The following is a 17,219-nucleotide window of genomic DNA, read 5'->3' as shown; positions in this document are numbered from 1 at the left end:
CTGAGTCTACTTCCAAAATTGTGTTTATAGTCAGGCTCGCCTGGTAGGGCCAAGTCAGGAGAGGTCTGCCTCAGCATTTGTTCACCTTCCTCATCCCAGATAGAAAGTTCTCCCTCTAGATTTCTACTCAATTAATAATAATAAATGATTTTTTTAAAGACCCGATAGAATCCTGGTTTAAGACTCAATGTATCGCATTATACCTTCCATTCTTTCTCTAGCCTGCACTAATTTTCTATTCTCTGAATGATTTTAAATGCATAGTGAAAAGTAGATAGTAATAAAAAATACATTTAGCTATAATCTGATTCATTTATGTTCAATATTTTTGTGTCATAAAGAAGCATAGTAAGATCTTTGAGTGGCAGAGACCATGTTTTATGTGTTATATACTGTATTGTGTGTGTGTGTTTGTGTTTGTGTGTGTATCCCCCAGAAACCATAACAGAACTGGATACAAGCTGCTTGGAAATTTTATTTATTGATTTAGTGATTAAACTCTACATTTTTGTTAATACTATATTTACTTGTATACTTTTTACTCTTTGCCATTATTTTCACGAGCATTTGGGTCCCAGTCCTCCACCACCTTCAAGAATCACCCCCCAGGGAATCTCTGATTTACTAAACAGCAGTGACTTTAATAAAGTACCAGAGCAACCAGTGGCACTGTTAATTAGACCGGAGATCTCCTGACACGCTCGTCTGCTTTACTTCAGCACTTCCTCCATTCCTCAAAAGAGCTGTTAAGAACAAGCATTTCAAGTAGCTAAACTACTTTTGTTAAAGCAAATAGTCTGTGACTGGTAGTAGCTGGTGTGTGTCATGTGTGTGTGTGTGTGTCTATGTCTATGTGTGTGTGTTAGTGACAGACAGAGAGAAAGAGAGAGAACCAGAGACAGAGAGGTGACTGTCACAGAGAGCGCGCTCTGAAGGTGAAATTAGTGGAATCTTCAGGGTTAGGTGGGGAGTCGAGTAACTTCTCGTTTAGGCAAGGAGGTTAATGATCACAGTTCTAGTGTTTCTGGTAGCGAATTCATCCAGTGGCACCACGCCAAGTGTCAAGGAGACAATAATGAAGAAGAAGTATAAAGAGAAAAGGGATAAAAAGTAAACTCTGACTTATTCTCTTCTGCTCCAAAAAAGCAAGTCCAAGCTGCTCTCTTCGTGTAGTTATTTGACTGTTCTGAATGAAGACCATTTCACTGAGGAGTATAATTCTTTAAGGAGTGCACCATTTGTTTAAAACCCCAAAGTTGAGTGAACTTCAAATATTATACATTTTTGCTAGTGGAATCATGGCATTTTCTAGTATAGAACTGGCACATTTTTGTTTCTTTCATTTTAGAAAAATTAAAACTACCAATGTAAGAAATATTTTTCCTTTTCTCCTTTTTCCCTCAAAATTGGTAGAAGGGTAGTCTCAAGAGATACAATCGCAGTGATATATTTGCGAGGCACTGACTTCTGAAAGTTCAAGTTCTTGTGATGCTCTTTTGAGTGTTCAGGCTGATCTGTTTCCCTTTCACATGAAAAACCCTAACTGGCACAGACATCATACATGTGACTCCACATTTGCCCCTGCATTTCACACTTCTTTTAATATGGATACAAAAATGTCTTTATCAAAAACGTAACAAAAATTTTTTTCTCCTTCCACATTTATCTACCTCCCTCATAAGCAAAGGGAATGTGAGGAACTAAAGTGTGTGTGTTATTTTTTCTGGTCAGTAGACAATTTACTGCTCTACAAACAGAGCTTAAAAACCCGGCGGAGCAGATTTTAGATGACATAAACCAAAAGAGATGTTCTGGGAGTTTGCAGTGGGAGAAAGTGAAAGTAGTGTATGAATTCTGTTTACACTCTGAATTCCTTAGAAGAATCATGTCAAAGAATCAAAGAGTTCACCCATTTTTATGCAACGTACTAAGAGTTTGATCAAACTTCAATTGTAGATCATCTCATTGTTTCATTTCCATTTGTATCACAGGTTCTTCTTCCTCTGCCCACACTTTTTATACAATAGATACTATTTTACTTTATTAAGCATGTCTGTATGTAGTCTAATAACAGGGTTTTAAGTGAAATGAGCCAGAAAGAGAAAGAAAAATACCATATGATATCACTTATATATGAAATCTTTAAAAAGACACAAATGAACTTATTTACAAGACAGAAACAGACTCACAGACATAGAAAACAAACTTATGGTTACTAGAGAGGGAAAAGGGTGGGAAAGGATAAACTGGGAGATCAAGATTTACTGATACTAACTACTATATATGAAATAGATAAACAACAAGTTTATACTTATAGCACAGGGAATGATATTCACCATCCTGTAGTAACCGCCACCCACACTTGAAATGTTTGGACTCCCCAGGGTTCAAGCTCAGTTTCGTCTCATCTCAGGTTCCTGCTCTCCTAGGTTAGAATCATGCAGTCTTAGGGTACCAGCCCTGCCAAAGGGCCCTATTCTCAGTCTCTATTTCCACTAAATCTCTAGCTCCAGACCTAGAATCCCAACTGTCCACTAGCTTCCCAGTTAGGTCTCAGAGCACTTCCAAATTAACACAGTCAAAATTTAAGTCCATGCTTTCCTATCCAACATGAGATGTTGTTTACCTTTGTCTTAGTAACCCATATTTGAAGACTTGGAGTCATCATTGAAACTTTTGAGATGAAAACTGGACTACATTAAACCTATCTGAAAAAAAAGTTAAATGACTACAAAATATCCACCCTATAATGTTTAAAACCTAACCATCTTGGGGCAGGTAACTGTCCATTGCCTATGTGACAGCCCATTTATCCTTGCAAATACAATTTTGACGTCATTTCCAAATATAAGGAAGCGACCCCTTGATGTAAGGGAAAGAAAGGACCTCTGTAAGCTCATGGGAATCCCAAACCTCTTCACTCAGTGACTGATCTAGAGGACGTTTCTCAGGTATGACCAGCAAGATGAAAGAGAGAGTCTGCCACATCAGAAATTAACAGAAATGCTTTCATCCACAGAGTACCAATTGACAGTAGCTAAAGTAATAGTGGCCTCTGTTAACGCCCCATAGCACTGGATCTGGAGGTAGGCAGCTCCAGGAATCTTGTGACTGATTAGATACATCATTGAAGACCCAGGAACTTCCTCTCCTAACTCTTCTCTTCTGCTCCCCTCGACGATTATGCTTGTGGTCACAACAGGAGCAGATGCTGTTCATGATTTTTGGACAGAACTGGTACAAACTTAGATAACCATTAACAATATACTGATAACAGACCTAAAATAGACCATAATTCCCAAGTGACTAATGATGTCAAAGTTCTTTGAGAGTAGCTTTTTTTCCCCCGCAAAATACTATTTGTTCCCTACATTCTTTTCCTTTTTGACAAAATGCACAGATATCTTCTTCTCATGTATCTATAGCTATTTCTACTGTATTATCATAAATATATTTTTAAATTTCTGCTAAATTCACAGCACATTCCTTCCCTGAGATTTGACTCATGCTGTTTGAGCTCATGATGGGTGCCATCACCAAAGCTTTAGGTTACACTTTAAGTCTGAGGAAGCTATTGCTCTGCCCCCATGTGGGTACTGTTCTAGAAACATACTTTCCCCAGTGCAGAGATCATTCATCCTGTTCCAGTTTTAACTTAGGCACGATTGTCAGAGAGACCACAGGCTAAATTCACGTTAATTGCTTTCCAAGATGAATATCAGAGTTGAAAAGAACATTAAAGGATTGGTCTTTTCTTCAAAGCTCTAACACTCTTAAGGAATAGAAACCTGAAAACTACAGGAGGTTGCTTGATTATTTGCTGTTTATCTCAATTGACAGCTCTCTGTGAGTCTGTCGTGTAGATTCATCAGTTCAAAGCACACATAGTCTGCTTTTTAAAAACTGATGTTTAATAACATTTGTCTACCAACAGTGCAAAATTGCATTTTTGCTCATTACATCAGATGCCTCATATTTACTCTCTCTACTGCCTTCAGATGATCTTTGCTACACTTTTATCCTCAATTTTAGTTTCTATTCATTTTCCCAATTGTCTAAAATCTTTTTAAATTTATTTCTTATTGAAATGTAGTCAGTTTACAATCTTGTGTTAATTTCTGGTGTACAGAACAGTGATTCAGTTATACATATACATATTTATATTCTTTTCCATTATGGGCTATTACAAAATATTGAATATAGTTCCCTGTGTTCTACAGTAGGACCTTGCTGTTTATCTATTTTATATATAGTAGTATCTGCAAATCTCAAACTCCCAGTTTATCTCTCCCTCCTCACTTTCCCCCTCTGATGATCACAATTTTGTTTTCTGTCTTTGAGTCTGCCTCTGTTTTACAAATAAATTCATTTGTGTCATTTTTTAAATATTCCACATATAAGTGACATTATGTGATATTTGTCTTTCTCTTTCTGATTTACTTCACTTAGTATGACAATCTCCAGGTCCATCCATGTTGCCGCAAATGACATTATTTTATTTTTTATGGCTGAGTACTATTCCATTGTATAGTCTGAATCAAAGGAGGCATGAACTCTAAATCACTTCAACTTTATACATTAAAACTGCTTTAGATGAGACGCTAGGATTTTTTTTTTTTTGGAAGAAATTTAGTAGCAGATGGTCAGAGTTGTCAGGGCTGCTGTGTTGCACAGCTCCAAAAAGTACCACTCACTTCTCTGTCTCCATGTGAATAATGTTCCCTGGAGTGTACCACACACTGTGACCTCCTTTTGTGTGAAGGGCTACTTATGGTGTCTCTATGAGTAGATACAGAGATATCTGTAGTTACGGTTCTCGAAGTGATAATTGCATAAAAGCATTTTCTAGAGACAAGAAGACTTACTGTCCGGGAGAGCATTATCTTTCTTACCTGAGCTGTGGTTTCCTGCTAACAAGGTGGGGCTCACAGAGCATCTTCCCATTCTGCTTGTGACCACGGGTGGCCCAGGTGTTCCATCCCATTCCTGAGCTTTGATAGGCTCTCTGGAGGAGGATGCCCCATGGTGGCCTCTCTCTTTGCTGTCCAACTTTGGTATAGGCTCCGTGCTGTGGCTTCGGACTTTCAGCTCCTCTGTCGATTCTGCATATTAACCAAATTATATTCTGTTAACGAAAGTCAAATCCTTCCCAGATCCCTTAAAAGAAATTAAAGAATGACTTTCTAAAATATTTTTAGAATGTTTTTGGAAACTTGGACCTGTGTGGGAGATTACAATACTTAAATAAAACAGGGACAGAGATCATGGATTTTTCTCAGCTGGGCAGGTTAATATTCCTGGGAAATAGTTCTCTCTTTGACAGTGGAGAGCCCTGATGAATCTCGACTATCCTTTAGTAACTCTTCCCTTGTGCTCATCTTCAAGGAAACTTCTTAAAGAGGACTTTACACTCGTTCTCTCTACTTCGGCATCTTTCTTTCATTCTGCTACCCACTGTGACATGAATTTAGCCCCACCGCTCTGCTAAAACTGCTTTTGCTAGAATTGCCCAGTGTCTTTTAGTTGGCAAATTCAGAAGACATGTTTAAGCCATTTGATACCCCTTTGATGACTCTCTTATGTATATCTTCCATTCTCTTGGCTTCTATGATGGTGTGTTCCATCTTATGCCACTCCTGTGTTAGTCACACCTTCTCCTCCTCCATGTGTCCCTTACATGCTGGTTGTCCCCAGGGTTCCACCCTCATAACTCTTCTTCTCATTCTACATCTATCCTCCAGGATTCAACTAGCAACTGTCTGATGGCAACTGGCTCCTAAGTAGTGATCACAAGCCTGTACCATTCTCCGGAGCGTTAGACTCAGTTACCCAACTGCCTGCTGGATGACTCCATCTGGATGCCCCCTGGATCATACAAATTTAGCATTTCAGATACTGGACTGATACCATGTCTTACTAAACCAATGGTTCCTTCCGACCTGCCAACCATCCAAGCTAGAAACTTACCTGTATGTTTCTCTCATGGCTACTCCTCAAATCCATCAATCTGCAAGTTCTACAGATACTATTTCTGCATGGCTTGCCCTCCCTTCTGTTGCCCTTTATATCATGTCTATCTCAACCATTCTGGTTCGAGCTCTCATCATCACCCTTGACTTATTGCAACTTGTCTCCTTGCTTCTGTCCTTGGCTCCCCCAAAATATAAGCTCCATATACTGTCAAAGTGACCTCTTTCAAATACAAATCTGATCAAGTGTTTTGGGTTTTTTTGTTTTGTTTTTTTGGGAAAATAGACACCATAACCATTCTGTAAGGCATGTATGGAAGCATGTAGTAAATTAAGATGACTTAAGAGTGATACCCACTTGCTATGTTCAGAACCGTGTTATTTCAGAGAACCGATGTGACAGCCATTCTGGAATGCACGTAGAGAAATGTTTAAAAACACATGCATATAAAAAAATATGTATATAAAACCCTGCTTGCTTCGTTGAGAACAGTGTTATTTCAGGGAATGGATGTGATCATCAATCTCTAATGCACATAGAGAAGTGTTTAAAGACAAAAACAAACAAACAAAAAAGAAAATCTGTTCATAGTGTGACCCTGACTAAAATCCTTCCAGAAGCCTCCTGTTACCCACAGAAGTACGTCTAAGCTCCTTATGACCCACAAGTTTCCCTAACATCTCTCTTCCCGCCTCGCTAACTTTTTACTTCCCACCTGCACACTGTATTCAAGAAACATCAATAAACTGGCGGTAGATTCCTCCTCTCCACTCCACCTCTAACAACAGTGCAGTTTTCTGTAGCTGTGTTCTCTGATCTCACCTCCTTTGAATACCCTTGTACCTCATCTTTGATTGAGGAATCCTTGCCTCCATCCTGGTTCCTCAATTTAAGTACGCTCTGAAGCCTCCCCCATGCAAATCCCCACCCTAGGATGGGACATGGTCATCTCTGCACTGACGCTGTGTTAGAGCATTTTTCTGTGTATCTGCTCTTCTCAAAGGGCCCTGAGTTCTTTAATTGCAGGGTCTAAGTTTTGTTTTTTGGTTTTTGTTTTTTTTTAATTTCCATTTGGTGCCTCCAGCACTCAGCATATTGCTCAGTAGGTATTTAATTAATTCACGTATTGAGTAGTTTTCCCAACTCCTCTGTGTAGGAAATGCCATATTCCGAACAGAACAAGGGGACCATAAGTGTTATTAATGCCTTAAAGTGGCACAGAGCTGTGGTATTTTCCAAAATCTGATTCTCTAACAATCACAAGTGGTAAAATTCACCACAGCTTGAAAGTTTAATTCAAATACAGCATCTCTGAGAAAGACTATGGTAACAAATGCCAGAAATGGTTCAGAGAATCTGTATTTTGTTTTCTTTGCATGTAGGTTCAAACACTCATCAACTCTCAGCAGTGTAATAAGATGCATGTCACACTTCAGTTCCCTAATATTTGAATCTGTGGGCAGAGATAGAATAGTTTGTAATACAGTAAGCAGCTGGGAGAGGGATCTTAGAAGCCCAGCTTGGAGCCCTGGCCATTGTGGCCTTATGGCTGCTGACCCAGGACGCTGAGCCCCTGGTTTCTCCTCCTGGAGTTTCATTTTACTTAACGACAAAATGGAGATAATATCAGTGTTGCCTAATTTTCCCGAAGTGTGAAGGATCTAATAATATCCTACATTTTAGAATACTTTAAAAAACTAAACAGTGCCACACATGTCAAAAGTAGTTTTTTTTTTCAACTGTAGCAATTTGTCCTTTATGAATTTATTTAGTCTTTCTGCATTTGTATTAGGTAATCGCTGAGGGACTACATATACGAATGGAAAATTGCCAGATCACAGATAAAAATAGAATTCTAGAGGGGAGAGTGTAGATCAGTGGCAGAGTGCATGCTTAGCATGCACGAGGTCCTGGGTTCAATCCCCAGTATCTCCATTTAAAATTTTTTTAAAGTAGAATTCTAACCCATTATCCACAGTAGCCAGCCCAGGAAGCCAACCTACTATCTATAAGTCAGACTTACAGGAATTCAGACCACTATCTCTAGTAACCAATCCAGGAAGCCAAACAATATTCTGTGTAACAATTGGCCCAAAGCAGCCAGGATGTGATTAATCACTGACAGCTCCCCTAAGTTTTGGCACTGTTTTTTTAACACAGGACCAAGCACCAGAGAAAGTCAAATATTCCTCTAACCAATGACATAGAATGCCCTGCTTCTAGTCAGGCTGCCTGTAGTTTCCCTTTGCCAACAGCCTCCACTGGGGGGTGTATATGAAGCCTTCCTTCTCTCCCCACTGTATGAAGCTATCCCACTCTTCCTGCCTTGAGTCCCTGCCAAGTGGAAGTGATGGTGGCTGACTGCCTGGCTACAGCAAGGTCTGAATAAATAGCCCCATGTGCCCTCATTTGTTTGGTCTTCATTTATTTTCACATTGCTATGGTCCCTTCCAGCTCCAAGATGCTATGCAGTTGTGCAAATTCATGTCAAAAATACAAGTCCATGAGACAGAACTTAAGCCGGGAGGGCAATACCACAATAACACCCTCAGAAGGATCCCTGGGTACATAAGCTGAAGTCCCATTTTGCTGAAATCAAATATAAGAAGTCAAAATATTTTTAAACTAACACATTCCAGCAAATAATTACCACAAGACAATTTAACCAACACTTGCTTTTCTGTGCCCTGAGTCAAATGGAATCAAATCAGTATCAGAAAAGAACATCAGAGACTATTTCCAAGCTGTTTATTCACAGTTTCAAAGAAAAGTAACTCTGGCTTCCACATGTCACAGCCTCAGAGCCTAATGACCCATCTGTTTCACCCCACCTTCTCTTCCAGATTTAAAACGAACCATTGGGATGTTTGCTTGATTATCAACCTCTACAGTTTCTTCCACTGCCATCATTAAGCAGTTACCATTTCTCTTTTCCCTTCCCTCTGTCTCTGTCTGTCTGCTTGTCTCTCCCTCCCTCTCTCTCTCTCTCTCTCACACACACACACACACCCAGTGTCTTTTACCACTGGAATTGAAACTACCCAAACTGGGAAAAAAAAAAAAAAAAAAGGCTCTAACTTAAGACTGGGTCCAAAACTGTTCCTGCAAGTTTGGACAAGATTTGAAATATGAAAGGCACCCCCACCAACCTCATTTCTTTGTTCTTATTCAAATTACCTGCATACACAAACCAAGGAAGTGTTGTTCAGGTCCCAAACCTCAACTAAATAAAAGCCCAATACAGTTTTGGGAACAAAAAGGAGTCTTTTTTTCTTTCTTTCTTTCTTTCTGCTTTGTTTTCAAGTCCCAGAGGTTAGTCTTCAGTGAATTTTGGCAGGTGTATTTAGAGAAACCTGAACAAAGGTTTGAAGAAATCATGCTACTCAGACTTGTAGCTTAACTTCTGCCTCTTAAAAGAAGGCAGAGCTGAAAAATCTGTAAGAAAATCATAAATGTATTATTGAGCATTTTATTGGAGAATAAGCCTGGTTTCCCATGTATATTCAAGAACAGCTTCCTACAAAATGCATTTTCTAATCAAAATAAATATGAAAATCTTCAAAACAGCTGTTGAAAAGAGGCATGGAAAGTGGACAATTAGACTAAGAAATACATACAATAAGAACTCTTGAAAGCCCAGAGAAACCTATTCAGAGGAGTAAGGATGTACTTAGCCATATTCACACATGTCAATGTTTTTTCTTAAAGCCTGTTGAAAATAAAATTGATTTTAGTAGCATCAACTTTCCTGAACAAGAATAATTTTAGGTACTGTGGGAAATTTTTATGTGGAATCTAAGTTCTTTTGATGTTCACAGTTAAGCCCCAGTGTGTGACACAGGGCCCACTACACAGAAATTGCTCATCCTCTATTCATCAAGTGTTGACTATTGATCTAAAATCTGATTCTCGCATTGAAATCTTATCTTGCTATGAGAAAAAAAAAAAACATATAATTGCATTACATTTGCCTTTCAGATTGTGTGTTTTGCTTATCATTGTCTTAGACATCTTACGCTGTTTAAGTTAAAGAAGAATAAGGACAAAAGATCAGGAGGCATCTTTTCATGACCGAAATGTTCTCTACAGGATTCCAAACCACCAGACTTCACGCTGCTAACTCTGAAGTCCCTTCTCAAAGTTCTCCCATCTCCGGCCTGCTTATGCTGCCTCTGAGTCTACAGCTGTCTCTCCAGCTTCTAACTCAATCTTCTCTCCTTCCTTGTCCTGGGCCACCTGCAACTGAGGCAAGAAGGAAGTGGGCAGGGTGCAGCCATTCAAGGAATGACACAGCAATTAACACCAAGATGGCGGGAGATTCAACTCCCCAGTAGGCCTTGAGGCCCAAGATGGAGGATGATGTGACTTCCAGTAGACCCTGAGCTTCATTATATGCTCACTGTAATATATTAACATGGTAAATGGCACTCCCACAGGCGCCATGACAGTTCCAAGGCTGACCTTGAAAGGTCAACAAGTGGGTGATGGCCCAATTCCTGAGAATCCCAGCCAAGCCCCCTTCCCCAGAGTAGTTGGAACAATCCTCCCATTTGTTAGCATATGAAGTTGCTGAGGTCATAAAAACTTACAACCCTCACACCCCGTGGCCACTCTCCTTTCTGAGTGAGACAGACCTTACTTTGTCTATGGAGTGAGTAACTACTTTTACTTTAAACTAAACAGTCTGCACTCTGTCTAGAAGTACGTGACTCACTGAATAAACCTACCTTTACTCAACTGTGGCTCGCTCTTAAATTCTTTTCTGTGCAAAGCTAAGGGCCCACACTTGGCGGGGCATGTCCCAGGGACTCAAGTGAGACCTGAGTCTCAGCCATCCTCTCGTCCCACATTTATTCCTGTATCACAACCACTTGGCTCCCCAGGTGTCATGGTTTACACCATCAGCTCTGCTGCCCACCCAGCTACTGAGTTTTCCCAGAATCTTTGATTCACTTTTCCTCATCAACATTCGCTCTCTCAACAGTGAAACAGTGACTCATTCTTATAATGATTCTTATCAATCTCCATGACCTAAAAATCCCTCTCAAGCTCTAGAGACAAAGAAAACAATTTGCACTGATGGAACTTTACATATGGCTGTCTGGGGAACCACACCAACTTACAACTGACAGTATTATCCTCTCTCCAAACTTGTTCTTTTTTTTTTTTGACTAAAAAGATCATGTAATTATTGATTTATATGTCTAGCCTCCCCACCAGATCATAAGCTTCTTAAGACTAATGACTACATCCTTCATGTTGGTACCAAAATCTGATAGCGTCCCCAGTGGAAATCAGCAGGATGAGCGGATGAATACTGCTTCTTCCTGCAGGACAGTGAGCTTATTAGCTTTTGCTCCAGAATGTAACCATATCTTTGACCATGACTCATAGCCTTGCCTCCTGCCTCTCCAATCTAACCAGCTCACGGGTCATGGCATGAACCAATAACCTTCACTGAAAACATGAGTTAATTACTATACCCAAAATTAATTTTTTGTTAACCCATACATGTTTCTAATTGACTTGCTAATGATAGACCAGATAACAAGTGATATGTCTGAGAAAATGAATATTATTTGGAAATATGACCAGTAACATGGGTTTTTTTTGTGGGGGGAGGGGGACACATAAGATTCCATTCTCCTTTTTTTTTTTTTTTGAAGTATTTAAAAGGATTAATTTACCTTGTCATTTAATTGCTTCTAGGAACATCTACATGACTCAGATTGTAATGGAGAAGGACCCTGTGGGGCCTTCCAGGGGACAGCCCCTCCCCAGTACCCTCTGCTGGAGCTCCTCTCTGAAGTGCCCAGATAATAGTATCTCATGTATATTTCCTGAGTGTTTCAGATGCTAAAAACCCGCCACCACCGGGAAGGAATTAACTACTTGGTGATGGAGGGCACATGGCCCTCAGACCTTCTGGCGCCTGGGGGTTGATAGTGTTGACCTCCCTGTTACCTAAACATCAACCAATCAGAGAGTTGTGCACGAGCTGATCAGGTACCCTGAGACAAGCCCCCACTCCCCTCATCTGGCCTTCGAATATGCTTTGCTGAAACCCTTCGGCGAGCTCGTGGTTTTCTCGGGCATGAGCCGCCCTGTCCTGCTTGCTCAGCCCTGCGGTAAACTCTCTGCTCTAAACTGCAACGTTTCCATTTGTTTGGCCTCATGGTGCATCAGGCACATGAACCTGTATTTGGCAACAGGATGACTCAGACAGAGGGTTTTGTATTTGTGGTTTGTGACTGCTGTTGATCTCAACATTTCACACTCTCACATAAGGATCCCTTGGTTACAAAATATGGACTTAATTTTTCCTGGCAATATAGGGACCACAGCTCATGCCGCTGATGAGAATTCGAGCTTCCTGTGGAAACAAAGAATGCTTCAGAATTGTCCCCTCATATTGGTATAATCATGAAGACCAAAGTCTCTCTATTCTGTTCCAGCAGCTGAACCATGGAAATAATGAAAGATGATCAAGGCAGGTTAATTAGGCAGAAAAGACAAGACATTTGAACTCGAAAGGAGGCACTGCACAAAACTGCATTGTCAGGTGGGTATTAGATTCAATCAGCAGATTTTAGGGCTGAAAATGACCTTGGAAATCGCAATCACAGCAGCTCATCAAAAGCAAGGTATGAGTGTACGTCTGCAGACGGTCATCCCGCCTTTTGGAGGTTAGTCCCACGGAGCGAAGGTCCGTATCTCATGGAAAAGCTTGACTCAACTGAGAACATATTTAGTTGCTAGAAAGCCCTTATACAGAGCTCTCGTTGGCCTCCCTCCAAGCGCCACCATGTGTTGGTTGTTGGTAGTCCTGCTTCCGGAACAACTCAAAACTAGTCTATTTCTGTTTTTAAGTAAACACCCTTTAGAATCCAGAGTGAGGGAGTCTGTCTCCCCTTGGTCATGTCATCTTCAGAATACAAATCGCTCTCTCTGTCACCCTGGCCTGGACACTAATTGCATGTCATGGTGTCTTTTTAAAACTGTGATGTCTGGAGCCAATCAGAGCCAGACACGCTGACGTGGGTTACCTCCGAGTCCAGGTGGGTGCTGGGGTCCTCAACTTGTACTTCTATTACTCCATCTCCCAAGGCCCCCCAGGTGGGTGCTGGGGTCCTCAACTTGTACTTCTATTACTCCATCTCCCAAGGCCCCAGGGAGGAGAGGGCACAGGCTCCCCTGTCTGCACAGTGAAAGGGCACCAGGGAGCAGGGGCAGTTTTTACATTTTTTAATGATTGCTTCTGTCTTGTGTGAACTCTGGCATTTGAGGTCAGTATTGTCCATTCCAACATCTCAGGGATGCCTTCTCATCAAGTAAATACAGAGAAAGAACAACGGCTCAGGCGTCTAGAGAGTCCATGGTTTTAAATAAAATAAGAAAGAAAATCCAGGTTTGTGTTAAGAAGGCAAAGAAAGTGAAATCTTGTTGTAAATAAAATAGATGAGGCACATTATTTAATAAATAATAAAATAGACGAGGCACATTGAAGCGGAACAGACTATGCAAAGAATCCTAATCGTTTTACAGCTGTAAAAACTGCTCAGAGCTTTTACACAACTTGCTCCAGGTCACACAAGTGGCCATTAGTAAAGATCTGACAGTTTTCCTGACCACCGCCCAGCGTGTACCTCTCACCATTAGACACGGGAACCCACATACTGACTTATATTCAAAAGTTATTTTTTTCATGGTTGCAAACAATGACACTTATTCATAGGGTCAGAATAATAAATAGAATTTTCAAGGCCGTGCTTTTAAAAACTCTCAACCAAATGTCCACAGGATTTAATTTCTCCCTTTTTATCACGGTGTGTGAGGATTTTAGAGATATTGCCAAATTCTCCCTATCTAAAAAATCTTCATTGAAGTCATCGGGCATATCGCAAACGGACACATTTTAGTCACACTCTATTAAAGAAATTCTAGCATCGCAGGGCAATGAGAGACCATACGATTAAGGAATGCAGTCTGTATTTTTGTTTGTTCTCGTAATGCAGAAACCAAGAGGACCTGTGGGCAAAGACTAGCTAGATGCTGACCAATTCTGTTTGTTCTCTCTGAGCACCCAGGAAAGTCATACTTCCCAGCATTCCTTGCAGTCAGGGAGAGCCACATAACTGAGTCGTGGCTGTCAGAATGTGGGTGGAAGTGACGTATGCCACCTCCAGGTGTGGTCATAAAACTTCGCACAAAACCCTCATCTTCTTCCATCCCTGTCCTGCTGGCTGGGAGTTTTTGAGGTCCTAGGTGCTAGAAGAGCCATGAGATGGAAAATCTCCCATAACTAGGTGGAGAAAAGCCCATTTTCTGCTGAAGCCATGAATTCATTGTCACATATCTGTGATGTATGTTATGGACATGAATGAGATGTACGTCACACTGTATTAAGCCGGGGAGGTTGAGTTGTTTGCTATGGTAGTTGGACTACTTTTAAACAGATGTCAATAGATAGTATTTCTCATTTTCTCTCATTTAAGATATATTCTAAATAGAAAGTCCCTGAGTCTCTAATGAGGACAACATTTTTATTGACACACTGACCGAAAAATGAAGAGCGGAGAGATGAGTTAAACTGACAGATACGGTAAGCCAATTCAACAAGCAACACTTTTCTCTTTGCTCTAGCTATAGTAAAAATACTTTACAAAACTGATAAATACATCTTTATTGGGTATGTAATAAATACTTTAAACACTATGACTTCAATAATCATGTGCTAAATGTACTAATGGATGAGCCCCTGAAATGACCATTCAAACAGATTATATAATTATTTGTATTAATTTGAATGAAGACCATGTCATCTAATTTTTTTTCCAAATTAGTTTTTCATCCAAAATAGTAGCAAAGAACAAAATTTCTAAGAAATGATTTTAAAAATCAGCTTATTTTTAAAATAGTCACAAAGAAAATACTGACCATTTCTTTAACATAAAAATAACTTAGATATAAATTAGGTATATTTAGAAAAAAATTCAAAATAAATCAGAATATTTTCTCAGAACTACAAAGCAGTAAACCATTCTGGAAGGTGGTGGAGAGGATTTAGAAGCCATTCTCAGGTCCATTCAATAAAATCTTCTTGAGTCTTGATTTTTTTTCCCAGATAAAATTATAAATTTGAAGTAAATTATTTCTAAGTATCCTCCTAAGTCTAAAATTGTATACCCTTATGTTACCAAAGTTCCTACAAAGAGCAAAATACTTCATGAGACTTCAGTAATACCACTGTGTCTGTTCTAAAATACACCTCTACTTTTATTTCAGTGTTTTACACTCTTGAAGGTGACTTTTTTGTAGTTTCATAATTCCTTTTTCAAGTAAAACAAACTGAACTCTAAAATAAATTAAGAAAGTGAGATCTTAAAAAATACCAATGATTTGTTTCAGAACATTTGCCAAGCTAGTATCTAACTTTTTTCTTGTCACCTGATTAGAAGATTTGAACTATATAGGGACCCTGGTAATATACACACACAAGAAAATGCAGATAATATCCTTAAAGGAATGTGCATGTTTCCTAGTTACTATTGGTCTTAGGTCTTTTTATAAACAATTTTTAATGTTTATATGTAATGTAGATGAATTTGTGACTACCTGCCAGATGAAGACCAGATTTTTTTTGGAATTCAAACTCTATCATCTGCTCAATGACAAGATAATCATTTTTTATGCACCAACCTCATTGTCTGGTCTTAATCTGATGTCAAGATTTAGAAAGAGAAACACCAGACGAGGTTACATTGAGATTTCATTAAATAACTACTCTGAACCCAGAGTCAATTCTCCGCATATTAAAAATGGAACATCATTGTCGAAAATGTCCTTATTGTTCACCAATCCTTTTTACTTCAAAATAGTGCAGAAAATGCAAATTTCTTCCTATAATTTACCACATTGAATATTTATGCCCACATTCTCTAGGACCCCCATAATGCCAATGGTGGGCTTTTCCCTCTTCCTTCCCATTTAAAATCTGACAACACTTTGGCTCATCTCACTTCCGTCTACCTCCAGTTCTTCACGTATTTGATAGAAAGGCTACCAATAAAAATCTCTTGGACAAAGAGAATATTAAAGCACTTGACAATTCTAACAGAGTTTCAGTGTTATAAAAATCTTTGAACCTGGATCAGTCGCACATTTTGGCTTAGGATGTTTTATGATACATCTTTTGACAAATTCCAAAATCATATGCAGACAGTTATAAAAGACCTGACACTGGTGTCATGCTTAAGTAGGACACAGGCAGCAGATTAACATGAAGCTAACAATCTAAAAAAGAATCTTCTTGAAGAAAGGAGGCCACAGGGACTTGAACATATGTGAGCTTTACATTTTTTCTCTTCCTGCTCTCCCAGTCACAGCACTGCTGAGTAGAGACCGGCACAGTTCAAAGATCTCTGGATTTAATTATTTGGGCAACTTGGCCCTGGTAATGGTTCCACCATGATCCAGGTGACACTGAGTATGTTGTTTTACTTTCTCTAGTTCTGTGCACTCCTGTCTCAAAGAAGGGATTTATACCGTAACGGCTCTAAGATGCCCTCTGGATCTGAAATTCTATGAGGGGGGCCAAAGACCTAAAATCATATCTTTTGTTTCCTTAGTTTAAGGTGAAATGGGATTCACGTCCACTTTAAATACACCATAGAAGTGGTATTTGATGAAAGTTTCCCGCCACCGAAGGACAATATTCTGAAAACTACAATTTTGGCCTATTTTGAAGAGATTTTCAAACTAATTAATGATACCTCAGTATAGAACAGAAGAGGGGTAATTTTACATACAAAATATCCTTAGATGCTGCTGACAGCGTGAACAATCACAAAGCCAAAGCGCAGAAGGAATGATGCCAAGTCCAAGGAGAAGTAACAATGGTATGAGCAGAATAAAGAGACCACAACCATCATCTGAGTTGCCCTTTTACAAGTTAGTCCAGAGGATTTGGCTTTATGAGCAGAATCACTGCTTACTAAGGCCATTGGGAGAAAGTAGACCAATTATCTATTGGATGCAAGGAATCCAAATTAACTTTTGCCTTCCATAGGAAAAAGACTGTGGAATCCTATTGATGCCTCTACCGTGTCTGTTTCCATCTATTTTTTTAAGTGGTTATGTCAGAATGACCCTTTGAACAACAAGAAAGAAAGAGAATGACTAGAAAGATCCAAGCAATACTCTGTTGCCAGACATATAAAGATTGGGAAGACTTTTGTAATGTAGAGTAC

The 17,219-nt window shown here is 39.5% G+C and overlaps 1 protein-coding gene across 2 annotated transcripts in view; it reads right to left on the bottom strand.

Moving 5' to 3' along the window:
* NYAP2 (neuronal tyrosine-phosphorylated phosphoinositide-3-kinase adaptor 2) overlaps positions 1–17,219 on the bottom strand; it is a 138,745-nt gene that overhangs the window by 58,937 nt on the left and 62,589 nt on the right. For both annotated transcript variants that reach the window (XM_032480374.1, XM_032480375.1), the window contains one exon: positions 4,893–5,102. In XM_032480374.1, the coding sequence (XP_032336265.1) occupies positions 4,893–5,102 (210 nt within the window). The remainder of the gene's footprint in view (positions 1–4,892; positions 5,103–17,219) is intronic.

This window comes from Camelus ferus, chromosome 5 (genome assembly GCF_009834535.1).
Source record: "Camelus ferus isolate YT-003-E chromosome 5, BCGSAC_Cfer_1.0, whole genome shotgun sequence".
Classification (NCBI taxonomy): Eukaryota; Metazoa; Chordata; class Mammalia; order Artiodactyla; family Camelidae; genus Camelus; species Camelus ferus.
Note: the sequence above shows the minus strand (reverse complement) of the source record. Positions and strands in the feature narration are given on the sequence as shown.